General features: G+C 52.8%; 3 protein-coding genes across 3 annotated transcripts; all 3 read left to right on the top strand.

Annotated features, from left to right (window-relative positions):
- Positions 1–8,594: 8,594 nt before the first annotated feature.
- LOC122375562 (uncharacterized protein Rv2082-like) lies at positions 8,595–12,553 on the top strand. The gene is made up of 2 exons (XM_043355042.1): positions 8,595–8,774; positions 10,737–12,553. The coding sequence occupies exon 2, from the start codon at positions 10,742–10,744 to the stop codon at positions 12,008–12,010; it is 1,269 nt and encodes a 422-aa protein (XP_043210977.1). The 5' UTR covers positions 8,595–8,774; positions 10,737–10,741; the 3' UTR covers positions 12,011–12,553.
- Positions 12,554–12,560: 7 nt separating this feature from the next.
- On the top strand, positions 12,561–15,560 carry LOC122375563. Its single transcript, XM_043355043.1, has 2 exons — positions 12,561–13,272; positions 13,318–15,560. The coding sequence occupies exons 1-2, from the start codon at positions 12,567–12,569 to the stop codon at positions 13,599–13,601; spliced, it is 990 nt and encodes a 329-aa protein (XP_043210978.1). The 5' UTR covers positions 12,561–12,566; the 3' UTR covers positions 13,602–15,560.
- A 2,562-nt stretch (positions 15,561–18,122) lies between these two features.
- LOC122375561 (voltage-dependent T-type calcium channel subunit alpha-1I-like) lies at positions 18,123–22,977 on the top strand (the record flags this gene model as incomplete). The annotated part of the gene is made up of 3 exons (XM_043355041.1): positions 18,123–18,228; positions 20,951–21,084; positions 22,880–22,977. Coding segments are annotated over exons 1-3 (325 nt in total), but the record flags the coding sequence as incomplete, so codon positions are not given.
- Between the last annotated feature and the right edge of the window lie 399 nt (positions 22,978–23,376).

The following is a 23,376-nucleotide window of genomic DNA, read 5'->3' as shown; positions in this document are numbered from 1 at the left end:
GTCATTTAGGTCTAGGACGCCTCTCCTCCGACGCATAACCTTCAGCCGACTGCCGACGGTTGTCCATTGTCGATATCAGCTGTTCTGCGCCAATGAACAAACTGACGGCGCGTTCAACCAGCGCCGATTCCCGTAAATCTGATCAATCGTGACTGAACACAACTGGACGAGATTCTTTCCTTTACAGTGTGCGAGAGGCATTATGCGTGAGATCGTGTAAGGGAAATCATAGGTCTGTACTGAAAATAGTTGACTCAGGACGTTTTTTATTGCACGAGCGTCATTGCACGATAGGGAAGTTGGTGTTCGGTTCGAAATGTTTCATTAACAAACTCTCTCTCTCTCTCTCTCTCTCTCTCTCTCTCTCTCTCTCTCTCTCTCTCTCTCTCTCTCTCTCTCTCTCTCTCTCTCTCTCTCTCTCTCTCTCTCTTTCTCTCTCTCTCTCTCTCTCTCTCTCTCTCTCCCTCTCGCTCCCTCTCTCTTTCTCTCTCTCTCTCTCTCTCTCTCTCTCTCTCTCTCTCTCTCTCTCTCTCTCTCTCTCTCTCTCTCTCTCTCTCTCTCTCTCTCTCTCTCTCTCTCTCTCTCTCTCTCTCTCATCATGTCTATGACCGGCTGCCCGCGGCGTTGAACGCACCACCCTACGCGCTGTCCGAAAACTTGTCTACTTATCTCCAAGCAGCCTCGACTGTCGATCTTCCAACTTTTCCACATCATTCATAGTCATCTCCCTGAAAGTTGGTATCCTGCTCCGCCATCAAGGGGAACAAGCTTATCCGCCGCTCCAAAAGAGCACACATCAGTCGTATGCTGCCAATGATTTATCCCTTCTTGCCATCCTTCTTCTCTTCGTTTATTTTTTCTTTCTTTTCTTCTCTTCTTCTCTTATTCCTTCTTTTTCTTCTTTCCTTCATCCTGCTGTGCGCAGTTGGAGCGCTGATCGCCCAGCCATTCTGAGCTCGTTTGGGCTGATCCCCGGAGTCAGTTTGATCAACAGACTCCGCCCACGAGCGTATCACACCCATCTGCAGACCGCTGGGGTCGACGCCAGCTAGCCGGGTGCTAAACTCAGTTTACTGTCGCTCTCTTCCGGATGGGTGGTTAATACGACTGATTTGGCGCTTCATGTTTCCGGCTTGGCGCCCGCGTGACTTCCGCCTTGGCGCAGAGAAAGGATGTTTGTTGCTTTCGGCGGATATCTGGGGTGGCATCTAACCAGGTCAGCGCCTGATCTCTTCCTTTTGGTGGCTGAGAAGCCAAATGAGGTCTTATCACTTTGAAATCCTTGGGAGTTTCGGCATGTTATCTCATTGCCCTTGATATGGTAAATGAAACGCAATGCAAACCCGAGATCATTTAAGACAATATTTTGCTTAACAATTATCGATGCCAATCACCTGCAGATACTCGAATGATGCGAGATAAAAATATGGTTAAATAGTCAGAAAAAAATCGCATTTCATCCCTCTGACCTACCGCACTGGTGCGCGATACGTCGGTCTCACGTAATATTTTGCAATTCAGAAGCCCAACCTCATTTCGCTTCACTCATGGCAACTTTAACGGCCCCGACGGTTCGGTTTCACCCAGGGGCGGATCTCAGGTGTGCTGTGTCGGTACTAAAGCTCTCAACTTTACGAAACCGAACATTGAACCATGAAATAACAATTTCCTCGCGGTGCACCGTCGGCTGCGGCGAACCAGACTGTCGATATTTTACGAAGGTTAACATTTTAAACTAGTTACAACTGACTATTGAATAATGAGCTTATCCCAGACATCAATGTGCTTCAGGGTCATTGAAAGTTTAGCTGAGAGACATTTCAGTCTGTGAATTTCCAATAAGCAAGGCGCAATTTCTGTCCCAGGCTTAATAATATTTAATCCGTGTCCTACGCCCTTTATGAAGGTTGACTTCAAAGCAGTCTATTGCTGCAGGGATCTGAGAAGCCACGCGTTCGGCGTATGAAGCCCTTGCATACGAAGTGCTTTAATCTTCATTTGACGTCATATCGCTCAGTGTCCTCCGACTCTCGCCCTTTGTCCGTCGCCCTTGCGGGCCTTGTAGTGCCCGAATTTCACGCACCGGAGCGGAGAGTCTCTCCTTATTGTGAGCGCCGTCCTGGCCTAGTGTCGCCACGTTTTAAGGGGCGTGAATCGACGTCGAGTCTCTTCGTTCTACTCATTGTAAATGACGTCACAGTGAAACAAATTTCTACGTAGGTAGAGCCTTATCCCATTGGAAGTGGTATCATGAAAATCTCAAATTTTTCATGGTTATACACGGAACACGTTCTGACACAAGTGCCATATCAATGACGTCACAGTTCGAGGTCACCTTGCTTATTCGGGAAAAAAGAGAGACTACCAGCCTTTGTAGTCTCTCTCTCCCTCCCTCCCTCTCTCTCTCTCTCTCTCTCTCTCTCTCTCTCTCTCTCTCTCTCTCTCTCTCTCTCTCTCTCTCTCTCTCTCTCTCCCTGCGTCACCCCGATGACGTCACGTGTCCTGGGGCGTTAACCGGTGGCCCCTCTCCTCCCGCGGACAGGCTCATACTGGCGCTAACGGCCCCTGGAGAGAGTTATGGCCGTTTTATTCAGCTGGTCTCGGAGCCGGAGAGCCACGGCCACAGCCGGCGGCCCGAACGGGATGGGAGCTGGACAGAAATTAGAATCTGGACGAACCAGTTGGGGGTAGTTTGAGAACTGTCGGAATTTTTAAAGGAAAACGGGAAGTTTTGGTTGTGCTGGTGCGTTTTTATCCATGTGTTGGCCTGTGGCCAATATTACGACGTTTTGTTTTTAGCTGATTTGTTTGAACGAGTTGACTCGATCCAAAGAAAGGTGAAATGGCAATTTATTGTCAAATTAGGCAGACACATCACATTAGAAACAACAACTGAATACACGCAATTACGAATAGAATCAGATGCTTCGGGATCATTTGCTCAAATCATGGCATTTAGAGAAACCAAACCACAGTGATAACTAATGCATGGTCTCAGGACTTCTGGGCACTTCAGTATCTTTTTCCTTATTTTTGATCGTATGATACGAGCTTATCATAGTCTGGGATAATAAGATCATAATAAGTTAGTAAGGCCTAGGTGATCTGTGAGCCAGTAGAGGCTGTAATGATTGATGACTTTTATCAGAGGAATAAAAGATCAGTCCGCGCCGGAGCAAACGCAAAGTCGGCCGTTCATTTCCTACTGAAACAAAGCATCGTCAGATCTTGTAGAAACTTTAATGATTTATGCGTGTGTTATCTAAATATTGGATGAGTCAACCATTTTCGGCCATGGAAATGATTCATGGTGGATATTTCCATAGGATATTTCAACCGTGGTATCTTGGGGTGAATGACCCAGTTATGCTATGATTCCTCTCCCTCAGTCTCAGCCGTCTCCCTGTGTTCAATACCGTCTCCCACCTCCCGTGCCGCCGTTCCATAAATGTGCCTCCCTTCTCCCGTCGTCTTCCGTGGCGCTGCTTCAATACCTTCAGTCCGTCTCCGTCTCAGTATCTCGTCTCCCTTCTCCCGTGTGCCTTCCTGTCTGTGCTGCCCCTGTCTCCAGCATGTCTCCAGTGCTGTCTCCCGTCTTTCGTCTCTTCTGTCTTTAGTCTCCCGTCTCCCGTTTGCCTCTGTGCCGCCCCTGCCTCCAATACTGTCACCCGTCTCTCACCTCTCCCGCCTTTCGTCTCTCCTGTCTCTCGTCGCTCTCTTCTCCGTCTTCCGCCTCCCGTTTGCATCTCACCCTGTCTCCGGAGGGTTCTACCTGTCGGCGCCTGTCAGCAGGGCCGCCCATCTGCGCGGCAGTGGAGCACACTTACCCAGCTGATGGATCATCTCTCCCCCCCCCCACACCCTCCCCCCAAACACCCCCTCCTCCCCCACCCCACCCCGCCCCAGGGCGGCCGAGGCACCAAGCGGTCCTCGATTCCCGAGGGAGAGTGGGCTATCTTGTGTTGTTCCATAACCGTCAGCATCAGGGGAGGGGAGCTGGGACGAGACTGAGTGAAATGTCAGTAGAATGTCGGGAAAATGTCAGTAGAATGTCAGTGGGAAGGCGAGAGTTGAGGCAATGTTTTGATGTGTTGTTCTTCCTAAACCAATTTCTTACTTATAGCAAATTCAAGCTTCTTCGTACCGAGTCTGAGCTAAACTATATGAATAACATGCTTTGGAACGATGATGAAAACAGAACGTGATTAAAGGATGATGAATTGTAGACGTTTTTTGTAAGAAATCATCCATCAATTCGTCTACATCTTCATCCAACTTCCACTCACCTCGGTCTTGCCAACTTTGTGCTCGCCGTCAGGCAGCACGGGCGGCCGGCGAGACTTCAACGCCTGGACGTTATACTGTCCCGCAACGCTTCTGCGTTGTGCGGTACAGTCTACCATTCAGGCATTACAAGCCAGGCAGCCCAGCCGCTCTACTGATTCAGCGACTTCAAATGCCTCCGTTATAATTTCGTAAAATATTTCTGATAATAATTATAGAAACTCAAAACCGCAGAAGATCTAACGCTTCTATCGGCAGTGAAGCATGATCCAAGTAGGCAATAAATAGCATCAGGGGAGCGTGGGAAACCGTTTCTGTGCCGTGAGAATGTCCACGTGGCGGTGGTGTGTCGATTTCCAGGGCCAGGGGGGGGGGGTGAGGCCGATGTGTAGTGGTGTGAGCGGGGGTGAGAGGGTTACTGCGTGAGGCGAGGAAAGGTGTGAGCAAATTTGGGTCAGCGGGGGTGGGCCCAAGGTGGAATGACCTGCGATCGTTTGTTGTGTTCACATCACTCCATGCACAATAGCGTCATGCTTCTGTGGGTTATTTCTAGATCAGCCGCTTGTGTTCCAGACTACCAAGCAAAGGTGGAGAGAAATAACTAAAGGAATGTGATAGAAGAGTCCTGGAGAAATGGACCTTGAATAAGCGGGCGTGGATGATTTATTGTGGAGAATTATGGAGTGAGGAGAGCCAACATCTGTGGGAGGTATGAGGCGTTCACGACAAAAACTAAAACCTGACACATTTAATGTCCATTTTTGTCCTTATTTTGACCTTACATGATATACTCTGTTCCGTTTCAAGTTTGCAGCCGAAGTGCCCTGCTGAAAGCAGTGCGTGATTTCTGTATATACAGCTCTTACATTTTAAGACATAAATTCTTCAGCGGAGGAGCGATCTGCCGAAGAAACTCCGACTGCAAGCTTGACATGGAACAGACTATAGTGCACTATGGGTTGATAACCACTCGTATAAATGCCATCCTGACAAATCAAAGCATTTACTATTCGCTAAGCAATCGGTTTTAGCGTCGCTTACTCTCTAGGGATGCCTGTCTTATATCGGGGAAGAGCCATTTAAACAAGCCAATAATGTGTACGCGTTATTGATTACGTTTCATGGAGGCATGTTCTAAATATCGCCACAGCACTAGCAACGACCTCTGCCTGGTGGCTTCAACTATACTTCAGTCGCTGCCCTTCTCAGACAATTAATTACATCGACTAATTAAACTGTCTCTCGTCCCGTTCAAGTATCCTGAAATGTTGCAAATAGGATATTGACCGCTGCTGCAATCGGCTCTCGTTTGAAAAGCTGCAGCCTGCAGGCCGGTCGGCACGATCGGATTGACCCGACTGCCACTTCACCACGCTCGCCAATTCAATCCTGTTCTCGTGCGGTGCTTCGTAGCAGGTCCGCCACTACAGCGATCTCAGTGAGCTCTGGAAAGTTGGTCCCGAATCGGTTTCTCTCCGTCCGTATGATGTATGACCCTCCGGAGTTCCTTCTCATTTCTCCATTGGTGACTGTGCCTTCGTCAGAGTTCGTCTTACCAGCTGACCTACTTTGATATTTTGCTATTTACCATTTTCATCAACATGCTCGTATGTATATGATTTATGAATATCAATTGAGACCACAAGAGGCGTATATTCAGCAAATATCGCATAACTGCTTACACATTTTCACATACGAAAAACTAACAACGGCTTAAAGTTATCCTGCCATTTTTATTGTCAGTGCTGAAAACTCGACGCATCCAAGCCGCCATATAACACAGAGACCAGAATTCCCACTTTTACCTGTAAGCTGAACCTGTAACCTGTAACCTGACCCTTCCAGACCACCGACCGGCCGTGTCTGCCTGTCTGCCGTCCGTCTACTCCCCCCCCCCCTCCACCCCCCCCCCCCCCCCCACTGGCGCACCGGTGCACGTATTGACATCGATTGCGCCGACGGCCGCAGCGTTGTGGTCACATTGATCCGACCCAGACCGGCGTGTTCCAAATGGACACAGGAGTACAGCACACATACAGAAATACGCTGTGTGGTTCTGCGTAGGGAAATAGTAGCCCATGGTTGATCATAAGATGTTAGTCCACGGTTCTGTACTAGTCTTACGATTGTGGAGCAGTTGTGAAGCGATATGAAATGTCTGATATCAAGCCTACCAATTGAAGAGACTGATATGTCGAAAGTACCACCGGAAACCTTTTTTCACTTTGCCCTTTCAATGGACACTGCCTGTTGGCGATATTGTGAAATAAGAAAAGAAACTGGATAACCGTCCGATTCCTGACGATGCCAGTTTTCAGACATCAATACCCTCCCCTGGGTTCCGAGGCAGTCAGTAACAGCTAGCCCGTCTCCTGTTTCCAAGCGCAACTTGGCCATCAATGGCAGACGGACCGGGAGAACTGAGCTCGCCGGAAGTCTGAGTAGCCAGTGACATGGCTCTCGGTCGGTCCTGATTGTTAGCTGTCGTCTGAGCTGGGCTGTGGGGGTCGGAAGGGACAGTCTGGGCTGCAGACAAGTGGTTGGGAGCTTGTTGTCTGAATCGTGGACTGCATCTGGATCAGGGCTGTTTGAAACTGAACACAAGTGGCCGGGGTTGTATTGTCTGGGTCGCTCGGTGTCTGGATTTGAAATTTTCTGTAGCTGCAAACAATTGCCTACGGTGTTTGTCTGAATCTCGGACTGTCTGTATCTGACGCTGTCTGAAGCTGCAGGCAACTATCCGTGGCGACGTTCGAGGGTTAACTTTATTTTGTAATCCCAGTCGGCTGGTGCTAGACGCTATGTAGAGCTTAGGGTGGTGAAGATGATCAAACCAAAACGTGGATATGGTGAACTAAAATAAAAAGCTGAAGAGTGATTAGACATTTCTTCGTTGCCTGGTTTCTTCCCGTCTTACATTTACCAAAACAATCTTCATCTGCGACTGACCAAAAATTAATACATAAAAAGCGCAACCATGACGACTCTCTCGCCAACAAACTCCGCAATAAATCACTCTGAATGGCTTCTACAAATGCATTCGGCGATTATCTTGTTTGCGCGGCTCAAATCAATGACGGCGCGGACGGCCAGCCTTCAGTCAATCCTACTTTGTATGGCTTCAGACTTCCACAGAGCGCGGCTGCTGTGAGCCAACAGACGTCTTGTGGGGAAGCGCCCGGGGCAGCCATGGGGAGGGAGGGGAGGGGGCGAGGGGGTACTGTTTGCTCGCCGATCCGTTCGCGTTACCCGGGCGAGCCAATATTGACCAATCACAGGCCAAGGTGATGAACATGAATAGCACGCGCTGACTTTCCGGCCGCGGTGTAAAAAGACGGCGCGATCTGAGGAGAGAAAATTGTAATAAATGAACGGGGATTTATGAGGAGAGAAACAAGAATGCGATAGCGATCGCCAGAGACGTTGTTTGGTAAATTCGGACGTTTTTTTTTTTCTGAATGACTACCAGAAACAAATATTGATATTGTGAGTCCAATGCCCAATTCTTTTTGAAGCTATTGGACGAAGATGATGCCTGATGTGATTTGTCAACGAACATACTAACCGCTGGAATTATTTGCATAATATATTTCACGAAACTCCAATGCGAAAGAAACGATTGGGATCTAGATGAGAGATGCAGTCTAAAAACTTTGCCAATCTTTCACCATTCTGATGTTTTCAAGAGCCCATTTACCAGACATGCGGACAGCGAAGAGATTTCAATTGCTAAGTTCAAATGCGGCGAGAATGATGAATGATGAAATGATACTCAGTTTCACATCTTGTTTATGTAGGGACATAATCCTATAATATAAAGCTATCTGTCAAGTAAAGTGTCTAGATTTATCATTCAAGTTTCATGATGTATAACAGTCTAACAACACACCATAGGTAATGGTACACCTGTTGCTACCGGATGAGTTATTAAATTACACATGTAACTACTTTTCATGTCTAGTCACATCTCACATTATGCTTTTCCGAACAAAGTCAATCCTTAGTCTGAATGTAAAGTCTGCACTGTGTCCTCATGAAATTAGCGTCTTTGAAAGCCGTCGTTTCAAGGTCCCGAAGGTCCCGCGAATTCTTCTGTGAACTCTCCCTGTTGGATGAGATTGACTTTGAATGGCGGGAAACTTGGCTTTCAATCTCCCTGCCAATGAGCGTTCGGTAAAACTTATTCAGAAGAGAAATACTTTCGATTAACTCACTTTGACCAATGACCAGACTTTGAGTGGGTACTGGGTAAATCATGGGATATTTAGGATTTAAAGAATCTTTGTTTGAAATCTGTTCTGCTTAAATGCATTTGACGAGCGACACCTACGGGGTCGTGCGGCAAAAACTTTCTCTGTCCGCGGGCGCCACTGCAGCGACACCTGCCGTGTGGCTCCAACACTATTGGCTCAGTCTGTGCGCCCACGCCGTGCCGCGAACACTGATCCTACACATTGTTCAGCGTTCCGATTGTAGTTGGACCACATCTGGTGAGTTCTCCCCACGTGGTGGGTGCATTACGCCGAGATGGCCTGGCTGGGCCGTGGTGTCGTATTTTTATGTTCGCCCAGTGGGCTCGCGGCACTGGCAGCCGGCTCTCAGTTAGGAACTGCCAGACCAAAGTACCAGTCGCTGGCTGTTTTATATTTTTTTTCTATCATTGCCTCTAGGGCCCTTGCCGCAGGTTCCTGCACCACCGACAACTGTGGTGTCCCCTACGGCCGCAGGGGCGCGCCGCGGCCCGCGATCGCGTCGTCGGCCATAGCGCGTTTGCGCCGGCGACCGTATACGCAGTTACGCTCGTGCCGCAATTCAGGGAGTTACGTCTTATGCTGCCACCAGACTGCTAGCCTCGTATCTTGTTGTATTCATCGCCCTGTCCACGCGCATGACCTAATGTCTCTGTGCACCCAAGGCCAAGCCACCCTGACGCCATCTTGGCGGGTCCGAGCAGCAATCGTGTGACCTCTACCCAGCGATCGCGTGATCGTGACGTCAGCGGTAGGTGTGGACACCTCCAGCGCTGGTGGCGCCGCGGCGGCAGCGACAGCAACTGCTGGTAGCCACGTGGCCGCCAGCGGCGCAGGCGCGGGCGTGTCATTACGTAACCGTCATCCGCGCCGTGAGGCGGCCCGGGTGATTCACCCGCCGTGTCGTCAGCTGACCGTGACCGTGGCCTAGCGGCCTTTGGCCCGGCGACCGGACCGCAGGTCCGCAGCTGATTGGGGGTCGTCTTGCACCGGGTCTGCAGCGGGCCATCTGGGCTGGAGTCAGGTCACTGCTGGCTGTATGCCACTCTGTGGGAAGCAGCGTTAGTCGGTCACAATTTGGCCAGACGTGTACGCAATCGTGTATGCCTGAGAGGCAGCGTTAGTCGGTCACAGATTGGCCTGACGTGTACGCAACCGTATATGCCTGGGAGGCAGCGTTAGTCGGTCACAGATTGGCCTGACGTGTACGCAACGGTGTATGGGCTGGAGTCAGCTCACTGCTGGCCGTATGCCACTCTGTGGGACGCAGCGTTAGTCGGTCACAATTTGGCCAGACGTGTACGCAATCGTGGATGCCTGAGAGGCAGCGTTAGTCGGTCACAGATTGGCCTGACGTGTACGCAACCGTATATGCCTGAGAGGCAGCGTTAGTCGGTCACAGATTGGCCTGACGTGTACGCAACGGTGTATGCCTGAGCTGCAGCGCTAGTCGGTCACAGATTGGCTGGACGTATACGCAACCGTGTATGCTATATCGGTTTCGTCCGCGTCCCACTCTGGGAGCGTCCAGGGCTTACGTAATTTTGTTTTTCTCATTGCAGGCATGCTCGTCGTAGGGGACAGCTATGCTGTCCACCTCCCCCGCCGCTGTTCGCCCCACCTTGCCGTGGCGGCGGCCGGTGTTCGCGGAGGCTGCGTCAATGACGACGGCTTCAGGCGCTGGGCCATCCGGGCCGCAGTTCGTGCCCGTCCTCGCGTGGTCACGCTCGTGGCGGGCGGAAATGACCTCGCCAGAAGGGACTGCCGCGTTCAGCGGTGGCTCGCCAACCTCCAGGAACTGACGCTCGGGCTCCTGGCAGCCGGAGTCGTTCGCGTCTATGTGCTGCCCATCCCTCCGCGCACAGGCTTTCCATCCAGCGGCGTGTCGGCGCGAATTTTCCGGCGGCGGCGCTGGGTGGCCAACAAACTGTTGCGCCGCCTTTTCCGCCAACCGCCGGTGCTCCTGCTCCACTTTGTGCCGCCACCTGACTTTCTGGCGTCGGATGGGGTTCATCCGTCCGCGGCCGGGTGGCGCACCCTGGAGAGCGTGCTACAGGAGGCTATGGACGCCTCCTCCGGGATTTAGCGTGTACCGGGTCGCTCCCGTGCTGTGTCGTGTGTGTCCCCCCCCCCCTCCTAACCGGCTGGCCGTTTAAATACACATTCCCGCTAACATCGTCGTCTATTTTCATGCGTTCGGAGCTGCTATGCCACGGGCCAAGTCGTCGGCGGGCCGTGCCCCGGCACGCCCCCTGCCAGCGCCACGGACGGACGCGCCGCGACGCGCCACTACGAGACGCTCCGCGGCGGCCGCGGCCGCGTCTGGCGCTGGTGCCACGAGCCGCCGCACGCCCGCTGCTGCGGCGAGGCGACAGGCCGCAGTGATGGCCACCACTCCGCCCAATCCAGGGCGGGGCCATGCTGCTACAACGTCGGCCGCCGCCGCCTCGCCCCCTGACGCCGCGGTCATCGACCCCGCCGCTCTTCAAACAATGGTGGGCGACATGGTCCGGGCCGCCGTCGCCGCCGCTCTACCTGCCAGCGAGCCATCACCGCCGGCGACGGTCGCCGTGCAGCGCGGTCCGGCACAGCGTCTCCAGGATGGGCCAGCTGCCCATCTGACGTCCGCCGACCACGCCTACACGCCGGCTGCCGAACTGCAAGCCGGGCCAATGGCGCTCCCGGCGGTTCTCTCCGGCGCCCTTCCGACCGCCGCCGGCCCTGCTCCACCTGCGCACCTGCCAGCGGCGCAGTTGCCCGTCGCCGGCCGTCCGCCGGCACCGGTGGAAAATGCCGCAGGTGACGACCTAGCGGCCCGCGCTGCCGTATCCCCCGCGGTGGCGGCCCTCATCGTGTCCCATCAATTCATTGACCTAAACACTCTCCTCAACGACTCTATCCCCCCGGCAGAACCAGGGCTGTTTTGCCTTATCGACGGCCGTCTCCGTCCCTCGGTACAGCGCCGCCCAATCCCGCATTTCGGCGCCTGGGCCACCGCGTTTCTTCGATACGCGGCCGTGTACTTGGCTGCCCACCCCGCTGACGCCTCCGGTCTGTTGCGCCACATGCAACAAGTGTCCTCGCTGCAGGCGCCCGGCCTTGGATTCGCGTGGCGCGATTTCGATGAGGCCTTTCGGCGCGCACGGGGCCTCTGCCCGGAAGCTCACCCATGGGGCTCCACGGCGGCCACGTCTCCCATTTGGCTCACCGCAATCGCTCGCGGAATCGCCGGTTCTCGGGCCGGGTCTGCAGCCGGTGTAAGCGGCGAGGGTCGGGGCGGCTCTAGCCGGCCGGCCGCCGCGTCTGGCTCTTTTCGCGCGCTCTGCCTCGGCTACAATCGCGCCGCCGGGTGCCGCCGGTCCCCGTGCCTGTTCCGGCACGAGTGCCGCCTCTGCCGTGGCCCCCATAGCGTGCTCGCCTGCCCTCGCCGCGCCGCCCCGGCCCTCCCCGGCACCCGCCGCCCCGGCCGCGAATGACTCCCTCACTCCGCCGGTATCAGTCCCGCCCGACCACCTCGCGCTGCTCCTGACAGGTTACGACCCCGCCCTGGCCGCGCAGCTAGTGCACGGTTTTCGCTACGGCTTCCCGCTCGGCAGCGCCGAGGTCCCCTCTGGTGACTCGGGCGGCAACCTTCCATCCTGCTCTCTGGCGCCGGAAGTCGTGGACGCATATGTCGCGGCTGAGACGCGCGCGGGTCGGATAGCCGGTCCTTTCTGTCCCGCGCCGCCATGGATCGTCCGTTTTTCTCCCATTGGTCTAATCCCCAAAAAGTCTCCGGGCTCGTTTCGGGTCATTCACCACCTGTCATTTCCCACCGGCGCTTCCGTCAACGATTTCATTCCCCGGGAGCGCACATATGTTCAATACGGGTCGGTGGACGAGGCTCTTCGCCTGATTGGGTCCTTCCAACGCCCCTACCTCGCCAAAACCGATATTGAGAGTGCATTCCGCATCGTGCCCGTCCGCCCGGCGGACGCCGCCATGCTCGGTTTCCATTGGCGGGACTGCGCATACGTGGACCTTTGCCTTCCTATGGGCTGTGCCAGCTCTTCCCAAATCTTCCAGTCCGTCAGTGATGCGCTCGTCTGGATCGCGCAGAACAAATTCGGGGCGGGTCCCATTGTTTCTGTTTTGGACGACTTCCTCTTCATCGGCGAGTCGCGCGCAGCGTGTCAGCGCTCGCTCGGCGGCTTTCAGGCCATGTGCCGTGACTTGGCGATCCCGCTGCGTCGCGACAAGACCGTGGCGCCGTGCCGGTCCCTCACCTTCCTCGGGGTGGTATTGGACCTTGAGCGCGGCGAGCTGCGGCTGCCAGCTGACAAGCTGGCACGTGCCAGGGCAGGCCTCACGAGCCTGCTGGCCCGCCGGAAAGCGCCCCTCCGCATGGTCCGTGAATGCACGGGGCTCCTCAGCTTTGCGTGCACCGCAGTGCCACTCGGTCGCCCGTTCCTACGGCGCATGTTCGACTTGTGTCGCGGCGTGTCGCGCCCTCACCACCGCGTCACGATCACCCGGGCGGCCAGACAGGATATGCGCGCCTGGCTGCTGTTTCTAGACCGTTTCCCAGGCCGCGCGATTCTCGCTCACCGGCGCTGGTTGTTGGAGCCGGGTCTTATCCTGGAGACGGACGCCTCCAGCTCGGTCGGGCTCGGTGCCATCTGCGGCGAGGACTGGCTCCTGGGGCCGTGGCCCGCGTCCCTCCGCGAGGCCCCTATCAGCGTTTTGGAACTAGTGGCTGTCGCTGTAGCCGTGCACGTGTGGCGAGATCGGTTCGCGCATCGCTGCGTCCTTGTGCGCTCAGATAACTCCGCTGTGGTGGCCTGTATAACCTCTCAGTCATCTCGCTCGCCTGCCCTAATGCCATGGCTCCGATTCCTTTTTCTCACCACCGTCTCTCATAACATTCTCGTGCGTGCCGTGCACACACCCGGCATCGCCAATGCAGCAGCTGACGCCCTGTCCCGCGGTCTTGTGCAGGTCTTCAAGGAGCTCCGCCCGTCCGCAGCAGCCACGCCGACGTCCTGGGACTGGCCGGCCTGCGGCACGCTCTCACCGTTCACCAGCTAGCTGGTGCCGCGCTAGCTCCTGCCACCATTCGCTCTTATCGAGCAGTGTGGGGCCAAATCCGCGTTTTCCTCACTCTGCCGCCCACTGCTGCCCTGTTTCCCATCTCAGTGGCCGACACTGCTGATTTCCTGGCCTCTCGACACGAGCAGGGCTGTTCCGCTTCCACCCTCGCCGCCGAGGCGTCTGCCATCTCCTACGGCCACAAGCTAGCCGGCGCGCCGGATCCCACGGCGGACTTCCGGGTGCGACAGCTGTTAGCGGGATCCCGCCGGCTACGGCCGAGTGCGGACAACCGCCTCGCCGTCTCCCTGACCGAGCTCGGCGAGCTCTGCGCCGCACTCCATTTCCTAGGCCTCTCCCCGGTAGACCGTGCTGCATTCCGTGCCATCTTTACATTGGCTTTCTTTGCTATGCTTCGCCCGGGCGAGGTCGTGCGCGGCCGAGACCTGACCCACACAGTCCGACTCAGCCACGTGAGTCTCGTCGGCCCCCAGCTTTCTCTCACCATTCCATCCTCAAAAACGTCGGCCTCCCCGTTCACCACCACGCTTCGAGCCCGGCCTGATCTTGCCACGTGTCCGGTCGCCGCTGTCCGCGACTACCTCGCGGTCCGCGGCACGGGCCTTCCTGATGACGCACTGTTTATCGGCGGCCATCGCCGCCCTCTGACATCGCGCGATCTCACTCGCGTACTTCGCATGGCGGGCCGTCGAGCTGGTCTCAACCCAGCCCGCCTCTCCGGGCACTGCCTTCGCATCAGCGGCGCCTCCCACGGCGCCGCAGTCGGACTAACGGAGCCTCAACTCTGCCACGCCGGCCGCTGGTCGTCCCAGGCCGTGCGGCGATACGTACGGCGGCCGGTCTCCCTCCTTCAGGCATCCTAAGCGGCGGGTCCCGTCCAAAGAGGGTTAACGTTGCCGGCCTTCCACCGCTACCGCTCCCAAACCCGAGCCACAGCTGCCCGTTCTAGGTCTGGGTGCACGGGCCGCGCCCTAGCAGGCGTAGCGGCAGTCCCGACGCTGCCTGTTCAGGCCCGGGCTCCCAAACCGCCGCCCTCGCAGGCGGAGCGGCGGCGTCCTTGGCCACCTGCCTGTTTTCGGTCCGGGATCCCGGACCGCCGCCTTCACGGGCGAGCGGCAGTCTTGTCCGCTGCCTGTTTTAGGTCCGGGCCCCCGGACCCCCGCCTCACGGGCGGAGCGGTAGTCTGTCAGCTGCCTGTTTCAGGTCCGGGCTCTGGGACCGCCGCCCTCGCCGGCGGAGCGGCAGTCCCGACTCCCGACGGCTGCGCGCCACAGTGATGTATCTGTATATATGTAACGTCGGGCTCGCGTGTTCATTGTTGGTTTAGCTCGCCCGCACAGCCATAACCCAGATGCAACTGCAGTTTCTACGCCACAGCCGCACCGCCGACGGTGCCATGTTTGTGCGTCGCGTGAGGTGAATTACGCCGTGCGCGGCATGTCATGTCCTCTGCCGTCGCGTTATCGCCACGTCTGTTAATCCAGAGGCATCCATCGTTTTCCATTAGCTTTCTGCCGCCCTGGCAATTTTGTTCATAGCGAATGCCTCTCCGTTCCGCGCGGGTGCAGATGGGGTGTTGGGCGTAATCTGCACCCAAAGTGCATGACGGGTGTACAAACGTACGAATACACAGACCCATATTCATCAGTCATGCATTTGCAAGCGCAGCGGAACGGAGAAATGCATTTGACGAGCGACACCTACGGGGTCGTGCGGCAAAAACTTTCTCTGTCCGCGGGCGCCACTGCAGCGACACCTGCCGTGTGGCTCCAACACTATTGGCTCAGTCTGTGCGCCCACGCCGTGCCGCGAACACTGATCCTACACATTGTTCAGCGTTCTTGTCTTTCCGATTGTCCACCGCCACCCCGCCGCCGCCTGTGGTACTGTGTTTCCATGCATTGCTGGCTGTGTAAGCGTAATCTGCACCCAAAGTGCATGACGGGTGTACAAACGTACGAATACACAGACCCATATTCATCAGTCATGCATTTGCAAGCGCAGCGGAACGGAGAAATGCAGTTCATGGTAAATTGTCATGCTTCTTTTCATACTTCCGTCCCGTCGCTGAGCCTGTCCCGTGGACTGCCACCTTCATCCCACCCCACCCCTTCATCAATCAGACACCCCAACCCGGCACAGACCTCCAGATGTCCCAGACCTATCATCAGAGCACCTCCCATCCTCACAGAGCACCCTCCAGTCCCGTCGCCCACAATAGTCATATCATCAGCCAGACTGCCACCCGCCACCTATCATCCAAACCTTCCAGAACCTTAAGCGAACAACCCCAACCTCCCTCCCAACCCATGTCAGATCATCCGCCAGACCCACCGGACCACCCCCAACCCTCCCACCAAGCCCATGTTAGATCATCAGCTAGACAACGACCTCCCGAACCTCTCAAACCCACTAGATTACACCCATCCTCCAACCAAACCCACCAGATCATCAGCCGGACCCATCAACAAACCCACCAGACCAACTACGATACCACTAGAGCTCCCAGACCCACTACGAGACCACCAGACCCATCGGACCACTCCCAACCCTCCCACCAAACCCATGTCAGATCATCAACCAGGTCCACCTGCACATACCAACCGTCACCCAGACATACCAGTAGACCACCATCATCCACACTTCCCAGTTCCCAGACACACCACCTAGACTTTCCAGACCCACCAGACCATCACCAGACCCATCAGACCACCACCAGACCACCGCCATCCACCCACCACCCTTATCCCATCCTCTCGCCGCCCCCGACGATCAGGACCGGCCAGCCGTCGGGCCGTCGGCCGCCATCACTGGCCGCCGAACCGGGTGTCAAATATTTACACATTCCGTCGGCCCAGGATGGCCGGCCGGTGCTGCTCCTGGCGCCCTAGCCGGTGGTCCGAGGTGTGTGTCATGGGCAACACGGGGGAGATGTTACAGGGGAGAGAGGGTGTGAAAAGTTCGGTACATGGGCATTGGCGACTCAGTTGATATGTAACTCAGCGTGGCTGTGGAAGCTCAACGGTGTGGTAATGCATGAAAAGTTGAGGATTTTGGCAGAGGTTTTGTTGTTGAATGGAGACAGAAAAGAAATAGGCGTGCATGATATGAAGCAGAAACCTTGTAGGGATTTGGACCGCCGCACCACCGTGAAATAACACAGTCGTAAGCAAACGCAAAGGTCAACACTGAACGCAAAATCAACACTGAACAGCCGTGTCATGCAGACGGTCTCTATAAAACTCATCAACTATGTAGGTAACCATTCCACAGGTGTCATCGGAATGTAAACACACACCTGCACGATTTTTAAACATTTATCACGCCGGTGTGTGGCCACGTGTCTGCGTGTATGCGTTTCCGAAAGCCTCCTTTGCTGTAGTTCAAGGGTGATACCCCACTGCCAGCTCTTCCAACATAATCATTTCCGAGTTCCTGGTTGAGTGTAAACGTTCATGGTTTCCGCTCAAGGTTGAAGCGCATGTTGTGTGTAATCGTAGGTGAATCGTATTCCTCTTGAAGTGTTTAATTGTACTGCGTATAGGTACTGGGAACATATTTGTGTGGAGTGTCTTGTGAGTGAGGTATATGCTCTGCGCGAACTTTGTGCTTGACAATATTTTTACACCGTAAGTCTCATTCGAAAAGAAGAATGTTGTGAGGCATGCTTCCTTGGCGAATAGTATTCTCTGAGTGACGTTCGTCTCATCCTAAAAGTGCACATTGTACGAAGCTATACCGTGCACGTCTCTGCAATGTGAATCCCTTCGTGAAAAACATAACATTTCCGCGTAATTCGCTCCCCCGGAAGTGCGACCTTTCCCATGAAGTTCACTGCGTTGCTTTGTTTACTGCGTTGAAACGCACTTCTCTCCATCAACCATTCTGTGCATCTCTGACTGAAGTGCGTCGCATTACATCCCTCCACAACCCTCGGGGTGGCTCCAAGAGGTACGATAAACACCTCAGGTGCCCTGACACCCCGGGCACATGTAAACGAAACGATCAAAAAGCAAACAGCTCCGCGACAGCGCGAGAGCCGCCCGCCTCGGGCGCTTGGCACCGTGCCAAGATCCGGTCCATGGAACCGATCAGAACGGGGGTGGATGGTGCAAGGCAGGCAGATGATAGGCAAGGGGTTGAGTTGAGGGCAGGGAAAGGGCTAGCCAAACCCAAAAAAAGACGGCGTAGAGTTGGGATACATTTGATTGATGGATTTGGACGACTCAGCTGACACTTTTGGCGTGCGTATAATCGGGAATGACATCTGGGGTGCTGAAATGTGACAAAAGCAATGTGTGTATCAAGTGTTCTTGTGTCAATAATCATACATCTGTTCAATGTTGTCAGTGTTCAACGTGACGGTATTTCAAATCAGTGCTCTTTTATCAGTAATCATACCTCTGTTGTCAATATTCAGTGTGACAGTATTCCATGTCAACTATTCCTGTGACGTCTCGATATCTTTGCTCATTTCCTTAACCACTTCTACACGTGGTTCGAGCGGGTCACCATGCTGGTCATCTTTATCAACTGCGTCACCCTGGGCATGTACCAGCCCTGTGAGGACACCAAATGTGTCAGCAGTCGCTGCAGGCTCCTCGAGGTAAGATCAGTGACGTCATAATGACGTCAGCATGACGTCGGCAGTAGTTCACCCCCTACATGCAGTTCGTCAGTATTCAAAGCAGCTCAGACTTTTCAGGTTTCAGAAATGATTTCTTCCTCGCGTGGCTATTGTTGCTTGCATTAGGAATGTCTCGCTGCTGCAAAAATTTCAAGATGAATTTGCTGCCACAGTAAATAATGACCATTGCCAAGCCTCATGCTCAAACCTCTGTCCCAAATTTCACCCTTTTACTGAAGGTATGATAATGCTAAGGCGGTGCATGTTCAGTACTGTTAGTTCTGCTAGTTCACATTTAGTTAATGCCTTTGCAGAAAAGCGATAGAGAAGCTCGCATGCAAAGGCGCAACCTTACCAAATCAACCAAAGGAATGATACCAAATGGGTCTCGCGTACTAAAAGAGCGCCATGCTGATCTAAACTTTATATTAAAAATGAAATAATAGATCGCTAGCGTACTACAAACTGTTACGGCAGACTTAAAAGGAGTTCAATCTTGTCTTATGAGTCAAATGGTCCATATAAGTAAATTAAGTGTTTGAGGGCAAGCCATGGCTTAACCAGAGTACCCTTGCCTTAATTGCTGCTGTGGAAAGCTGCTCAAATGATATAACGGATTTGGCATATTACATTTTTGGACAGTTTATAATGTAATGCACCTGGTAACTAACCTCGTGAGGGATAGGATATTGTTTCATAGGAAGAATGATATTTGATCTTTATCATATCACCCATTCGCCAAATTAAACATCCTGGTCATGGCAATGATAAGCTAACATTTGTTGTATGTGCATCATTCTTCCCAAATATTTCATCCAGTAACCCTGATATCAGTTGTGATAGTTGTCTGCATTTGGTGTGCTACCTCAACAAGGAAACTTTCAGAAGAGCATTGCTGCATTGCTTCAACATTGTCTCTATAAATAGTTGCTGTCTTTCTTGATAGTTATATTTGCCTTTCTGTTATCGGCCGAGCCGGCGAACAGAATTTCACACACTGTATACAGTTTTTCACACTGTATACTGTAGGTTTATGGATGGGAATATCTGATTGCATAAAAGTGAACGCAAACCATCATCATCATCATCATCATCACATTTATTTGCATCACACACACAATGTGGGGTGACAAGGTGAGGTGACAGTTAAAACAAATATACATCATCATCAAATATACATCATAACATCAAATATACTTTTAAGAGGAACTTCAAAATGCGCAAGAAAAGTGCACCGTGGAAATGCTGCAAAGAAACACTGAAATGGCATTGGTTTGCTTCTGTAATGACATTTCCTTACCAGTGGAATGCCTCATTGCATAGATATTGCCTCGTTTCTCTTTTAGGTGTCAACCGGCTGCGAATATGCTGACTTGGAACTAGGCAGCGCTTCTCATTAACTTTACCTTGTAAATATAGTGTTGAAATATTTTCAACGTACTTTGCTGGTATCACCAACGATAAAATCACATAGGCACTTATGACTGTTATCAGAATGCCTTTTTAAAATTGCACAAGCAGGGAGCCGTACACTGTTTAAGTTCATCATTCAATGCCGCAACGCTCAGATCGGAAAAAATTGTGATCTGCTCAGTATCCATGCATTAACTTTAATAAAATAGTTACGAATCAATCAGATCCCCAAGCGAGGACCCAAACAATCGCGATGACGATATTGATTTCTGAAGAATATCGGTACGAATTCGTTAGCTACACTTGCCTTGTTAGCACCAGACATGCAAGTGCGGTAGCCAGTGGATGCTATACCTGAGTGCGAGACTATTTGCTGATATGTCATCTAACTGAACACGAGTTAAACATATCTGCAACTGGTCCAGACCCAATATCGAAACAAGCTACCGCAACGAGTTCCTACACTAGCGCTGACCTGCGAGCTAGTGCAGTAAAGCTAGCCTCTTGCCGCAAAACATGACAAAACTAAGTGCTGGTAAGAAATGAATTGCGGAGTACCTACAACATTTGCTAGCCATGCGCCTTTGATTGGTCATCATGTGTTTGAGGTCGATGTCAACCGCCCAGTCTCTGTGGGGTCAAGTAAACTACAGCGCACCTTGCACTGTTGGCTTAGCAGCCGTGTTCACTGCCCCACGTGTCGCGACCGAAATTATCTACTTTAATTAGCTATCCGGGGTCTCTAAGTGGGCTATACCGTTGTAACAAGTTACCACTTAAACACCAATAACGCACACAGTCGAACTAATTACATGGAGCGGGATTCATGTAGGGACTATCTAAATCTGCAATCGATGTGAATGCAGCAGCTCATTTTACTCAAACGGTAGAATTATGGATGGGTTATTTTCGGGGCACCAGCAAAATTAAAAGGTTCCTTAAAAGCGCGAAATTGGTGGTATTTATTTTAACAGAATTTGGATAAAACAGGTGATGTTTTATTCCCATTCACGTTGTTCTCTCTCTCTCTCTCTCTCTCTCTCTCTCTCTCTCTCTCTCTCTCTCTCTCTCTCTCTCTCTCTCTCTCTCTCTCTCTCTCTCTCTCTCTCTCTCTCTCTCTCTCTCTCTCTCTCTCTCTCTCTCTCTCTCTCTCTCTCTCTCTCTCTCTCTCTCTCTCTACCACTCTCCCTCTACCACTCCCCCTCCTTCACTCTCTCCCTCCCTCTCTCCCTTCCTTCCCCTTTCTCTCCTCTTTCCCACAATCACTCACCACCGACCGCTCCCACAGGTGGGCGATGACGTCATATACGCCTATTTCCTGGTCGAGATGCTGATCAAGATGGTGGCGATGGGGGTGTACGGCGAGGGCACCTACCTTGCCGAGAGCTGGAATCGGCTTGACTTCTTCATCGTAGCTGCCGGGTATGTGACTGATGATGCTAAGCTTGATGTAAAGGAGGGCGAAAATAATGATGCCGTTCGTATGAAATGATGGGAGCAAAAGCATGTCAATCAGTTGCTTCCAAGTCATTGTTACGACTGGAAGTGCATCGGAAGAGTATATCTGGGGTGTCTAAAGAGTTGCGTTGATTTTTGGTGATAGAAGCTAGAGATTCATGACGTTCATTGATGTTAATGATAAGATGTTAAATCACTGATCATCTGGAGGAATGCCAGGTAATAATGTGAAGCAGCTCCGCGTGCTTCAAATTGCCAACAGTGAACATTGAGTTGAGAAGTTGAAGTCATGATCGCATTATTACGAGCGAGCGAGCGCAGCGAGCGAAGCGAAGTCTTTTCAATATAACGGAAAAATCTCAGTATGAGCGGCCCGGCCCGGCCCGGCCCGGCCCGGCCCGGCCCGGCCCGGCCTGTAACGCTTTTGAGAGGCTTATATCTCAGCAACCGCTGGACCGAATGGCCTGCGGTCTTTTTTGCTGGGTAGCCCCATCCCTTCTACCCCGTAATTGACTACTTTTGATACATCTCAGTGACCGCCATGGCACGTGCCACGTGAAAAGTCAAGGGTGTTCAAGCAGTTTTGCAAAAGTAATGATTTTGAGAGACCCATATCTCAGCAGCGGCTTGAGCGATTGTCTTGCGGTTATTTTTATAGGGTAGCTGCATCCCTTCTACCAAAGGTCGGATACTCTTCATCTATGTGAGTGACCCCCACTGCACGTGCAAAATACAACAATAAGAGGTGCCAAATTTGTTCCCATTTCAGTAACTCGGTAATTACTGGGGCGATTTCGCTGAAACTTGGCATACAGGTAGGCACCCACCAGGCAATGCATTCCCATGTGTTGCGGTTAGGGTGCTACTGCACGTGCGCACGTGCAGGGGGCGTTTCCAGATCTCGAGAACGGCTGGGCCGATTCCGCTCAAATTTGGTACACGGTTGGGGACCGGTTAGTAGGGTGCCGTGCAAAAGTCATTTTGGACCCCGTTTGCACGTGCGCACGTGCAGAATGCCGCTTCCAGATCTCAGGAACGGCTGGGCCGATTGCGTTCAAATTTGGTACACCGCTAGCGACCGGTTAGAAGGGTGCTTTGCACAAGCCCGTTGGAAATACCCTCTCGCCCTTCTGCACGTGCAGGGCTCACTATCTCGCTCGCTCGTTCTTCGCCCCAAAGGCGTTTTACTGGTGATAATCATTCAAACTCGGGCTCACAAGGGCGCTGTAGGAGACGGACGTCTTAATTTCCATCAGCCAGTGCGGCGCAGTTCCTACCGCTTAAAGAACAGCAATCAGGACAATTTCTCGCCGCCAATTGCGGTCTACTGCGGACAGCTTTTCGAGAAAGCTATTTCATGTTCTGCTGTGTCCGCCTTGTTCAGAAACAGTAGCCCATCAATCACCGTCAGCATACTACATCTGCGGTCCTGCCGAATGAAAATGGTTTAGTTTTTTTCGCCTTACTGTTACTGGGAACTTGCTGACAAATGGCTACCTCCCTGCTGTTGATTGCTTTATGCATTTTTAAAGGTTTCATTGATTTAGTTTGTTCTTGTCAAAAGACGTTAGTGAGAAAAAATGTCAATGAACAATATTGATTGTTCATCTTCATGGTTCATGTCAGCATGACTCATGTTAGACGCTACGCATTGCTCAGCCTAGTTTTAATGAGAAATAAGCACTGCAGCACGCAGCATTTGACACATCTTTTGCGTCTTTTCTAGCTGCAATTGACATCTCTTCTTTGTTTTTTTCAGGCTGATCGAATACTGCCTGAACGTGGAGAATATGGATCTGTCTGCGATACGAACCATCAGGGTGCTGCGGCCTCTCAGAGCCATTAACCGGATACCCAGTAAGTTGCTACACCCCATCCCGTAGCGCAAGAAACACCACACATGCTGCAGTACCACACAAAATCACTTCCCTTCCCCACCCTCCCAGCCCCCCACCCCGATCGGCAGATTACCTCTGGGAAACCGTCACTAAGGCAACAGCCGTGCCCACATCCCTAATTGGTTATTGGTAATTACGCGACCCTGGCATCTGCTCTTGGGGAGAGTGGGACTACTGCAATCTCAACCTAGGTGGCTGGGTATACCTTGATAGGTCTGCGTGACATGAAAGTCGTGTTTACTATTGGGATCAAGTGTCGCTTTTAATGACTACGTGTTTTTAGTTATCCACTATGCTAGATGGGACATTTTGCTGCGAGTGGGTTTGTTCTGTTATAAATCTGGCTGGACTGATTGCA

The sequence above is a fragment of the Amphibalanus amphitrite genome, unplaced genomic scaffold (genome assembly GCF_019059575.1).
Source record: "Amphibalanus amphitrite isolate SeventyFive unplaced genomic scaffold, NRLGWU_Aamphi_draft 001870F_arrow, whole genome shotgun sequence".
In the NCBI taxonomy this organism is placed as follows: Eukaryota; Metazoa; Arthropoda; class Thecostraca; order Balanomorpha; family Balanidae; genus Amphibalanus; species Amphibalanus amphitrite.
The sequence above is the reverse complement of the archived record's forward strand: the minus strand, read 5'-3'. Positions and strand labels throughout refer to the sequence as shown.

Excerpts from the sequence above, each read along its gene's own strand:
- LOC122375562 (XM_043355042.1), top strand. The coding sequence starts at position 10,742 with ATGCCACGGGCCAAGTCGTCGGCGGGCCGTGCCCCGGCACGCCCCCTG.
- LOC122375563 (XM_043355043.1), top strand. The coding sequence starts at position 12,567 with ATGGGCTGTGCCAGCTCTTCCCAAATCTTCCAGTCCGTCAGTGATGCG. Across the intron at positions 13,273-13,317 it reads CGTTTTGGAACTAGTGGCTG|GCGTCCTTGTGCGCTCAGAT; the intron begins TCGCTGTAGCCG and ends TCGCGCATCGCT.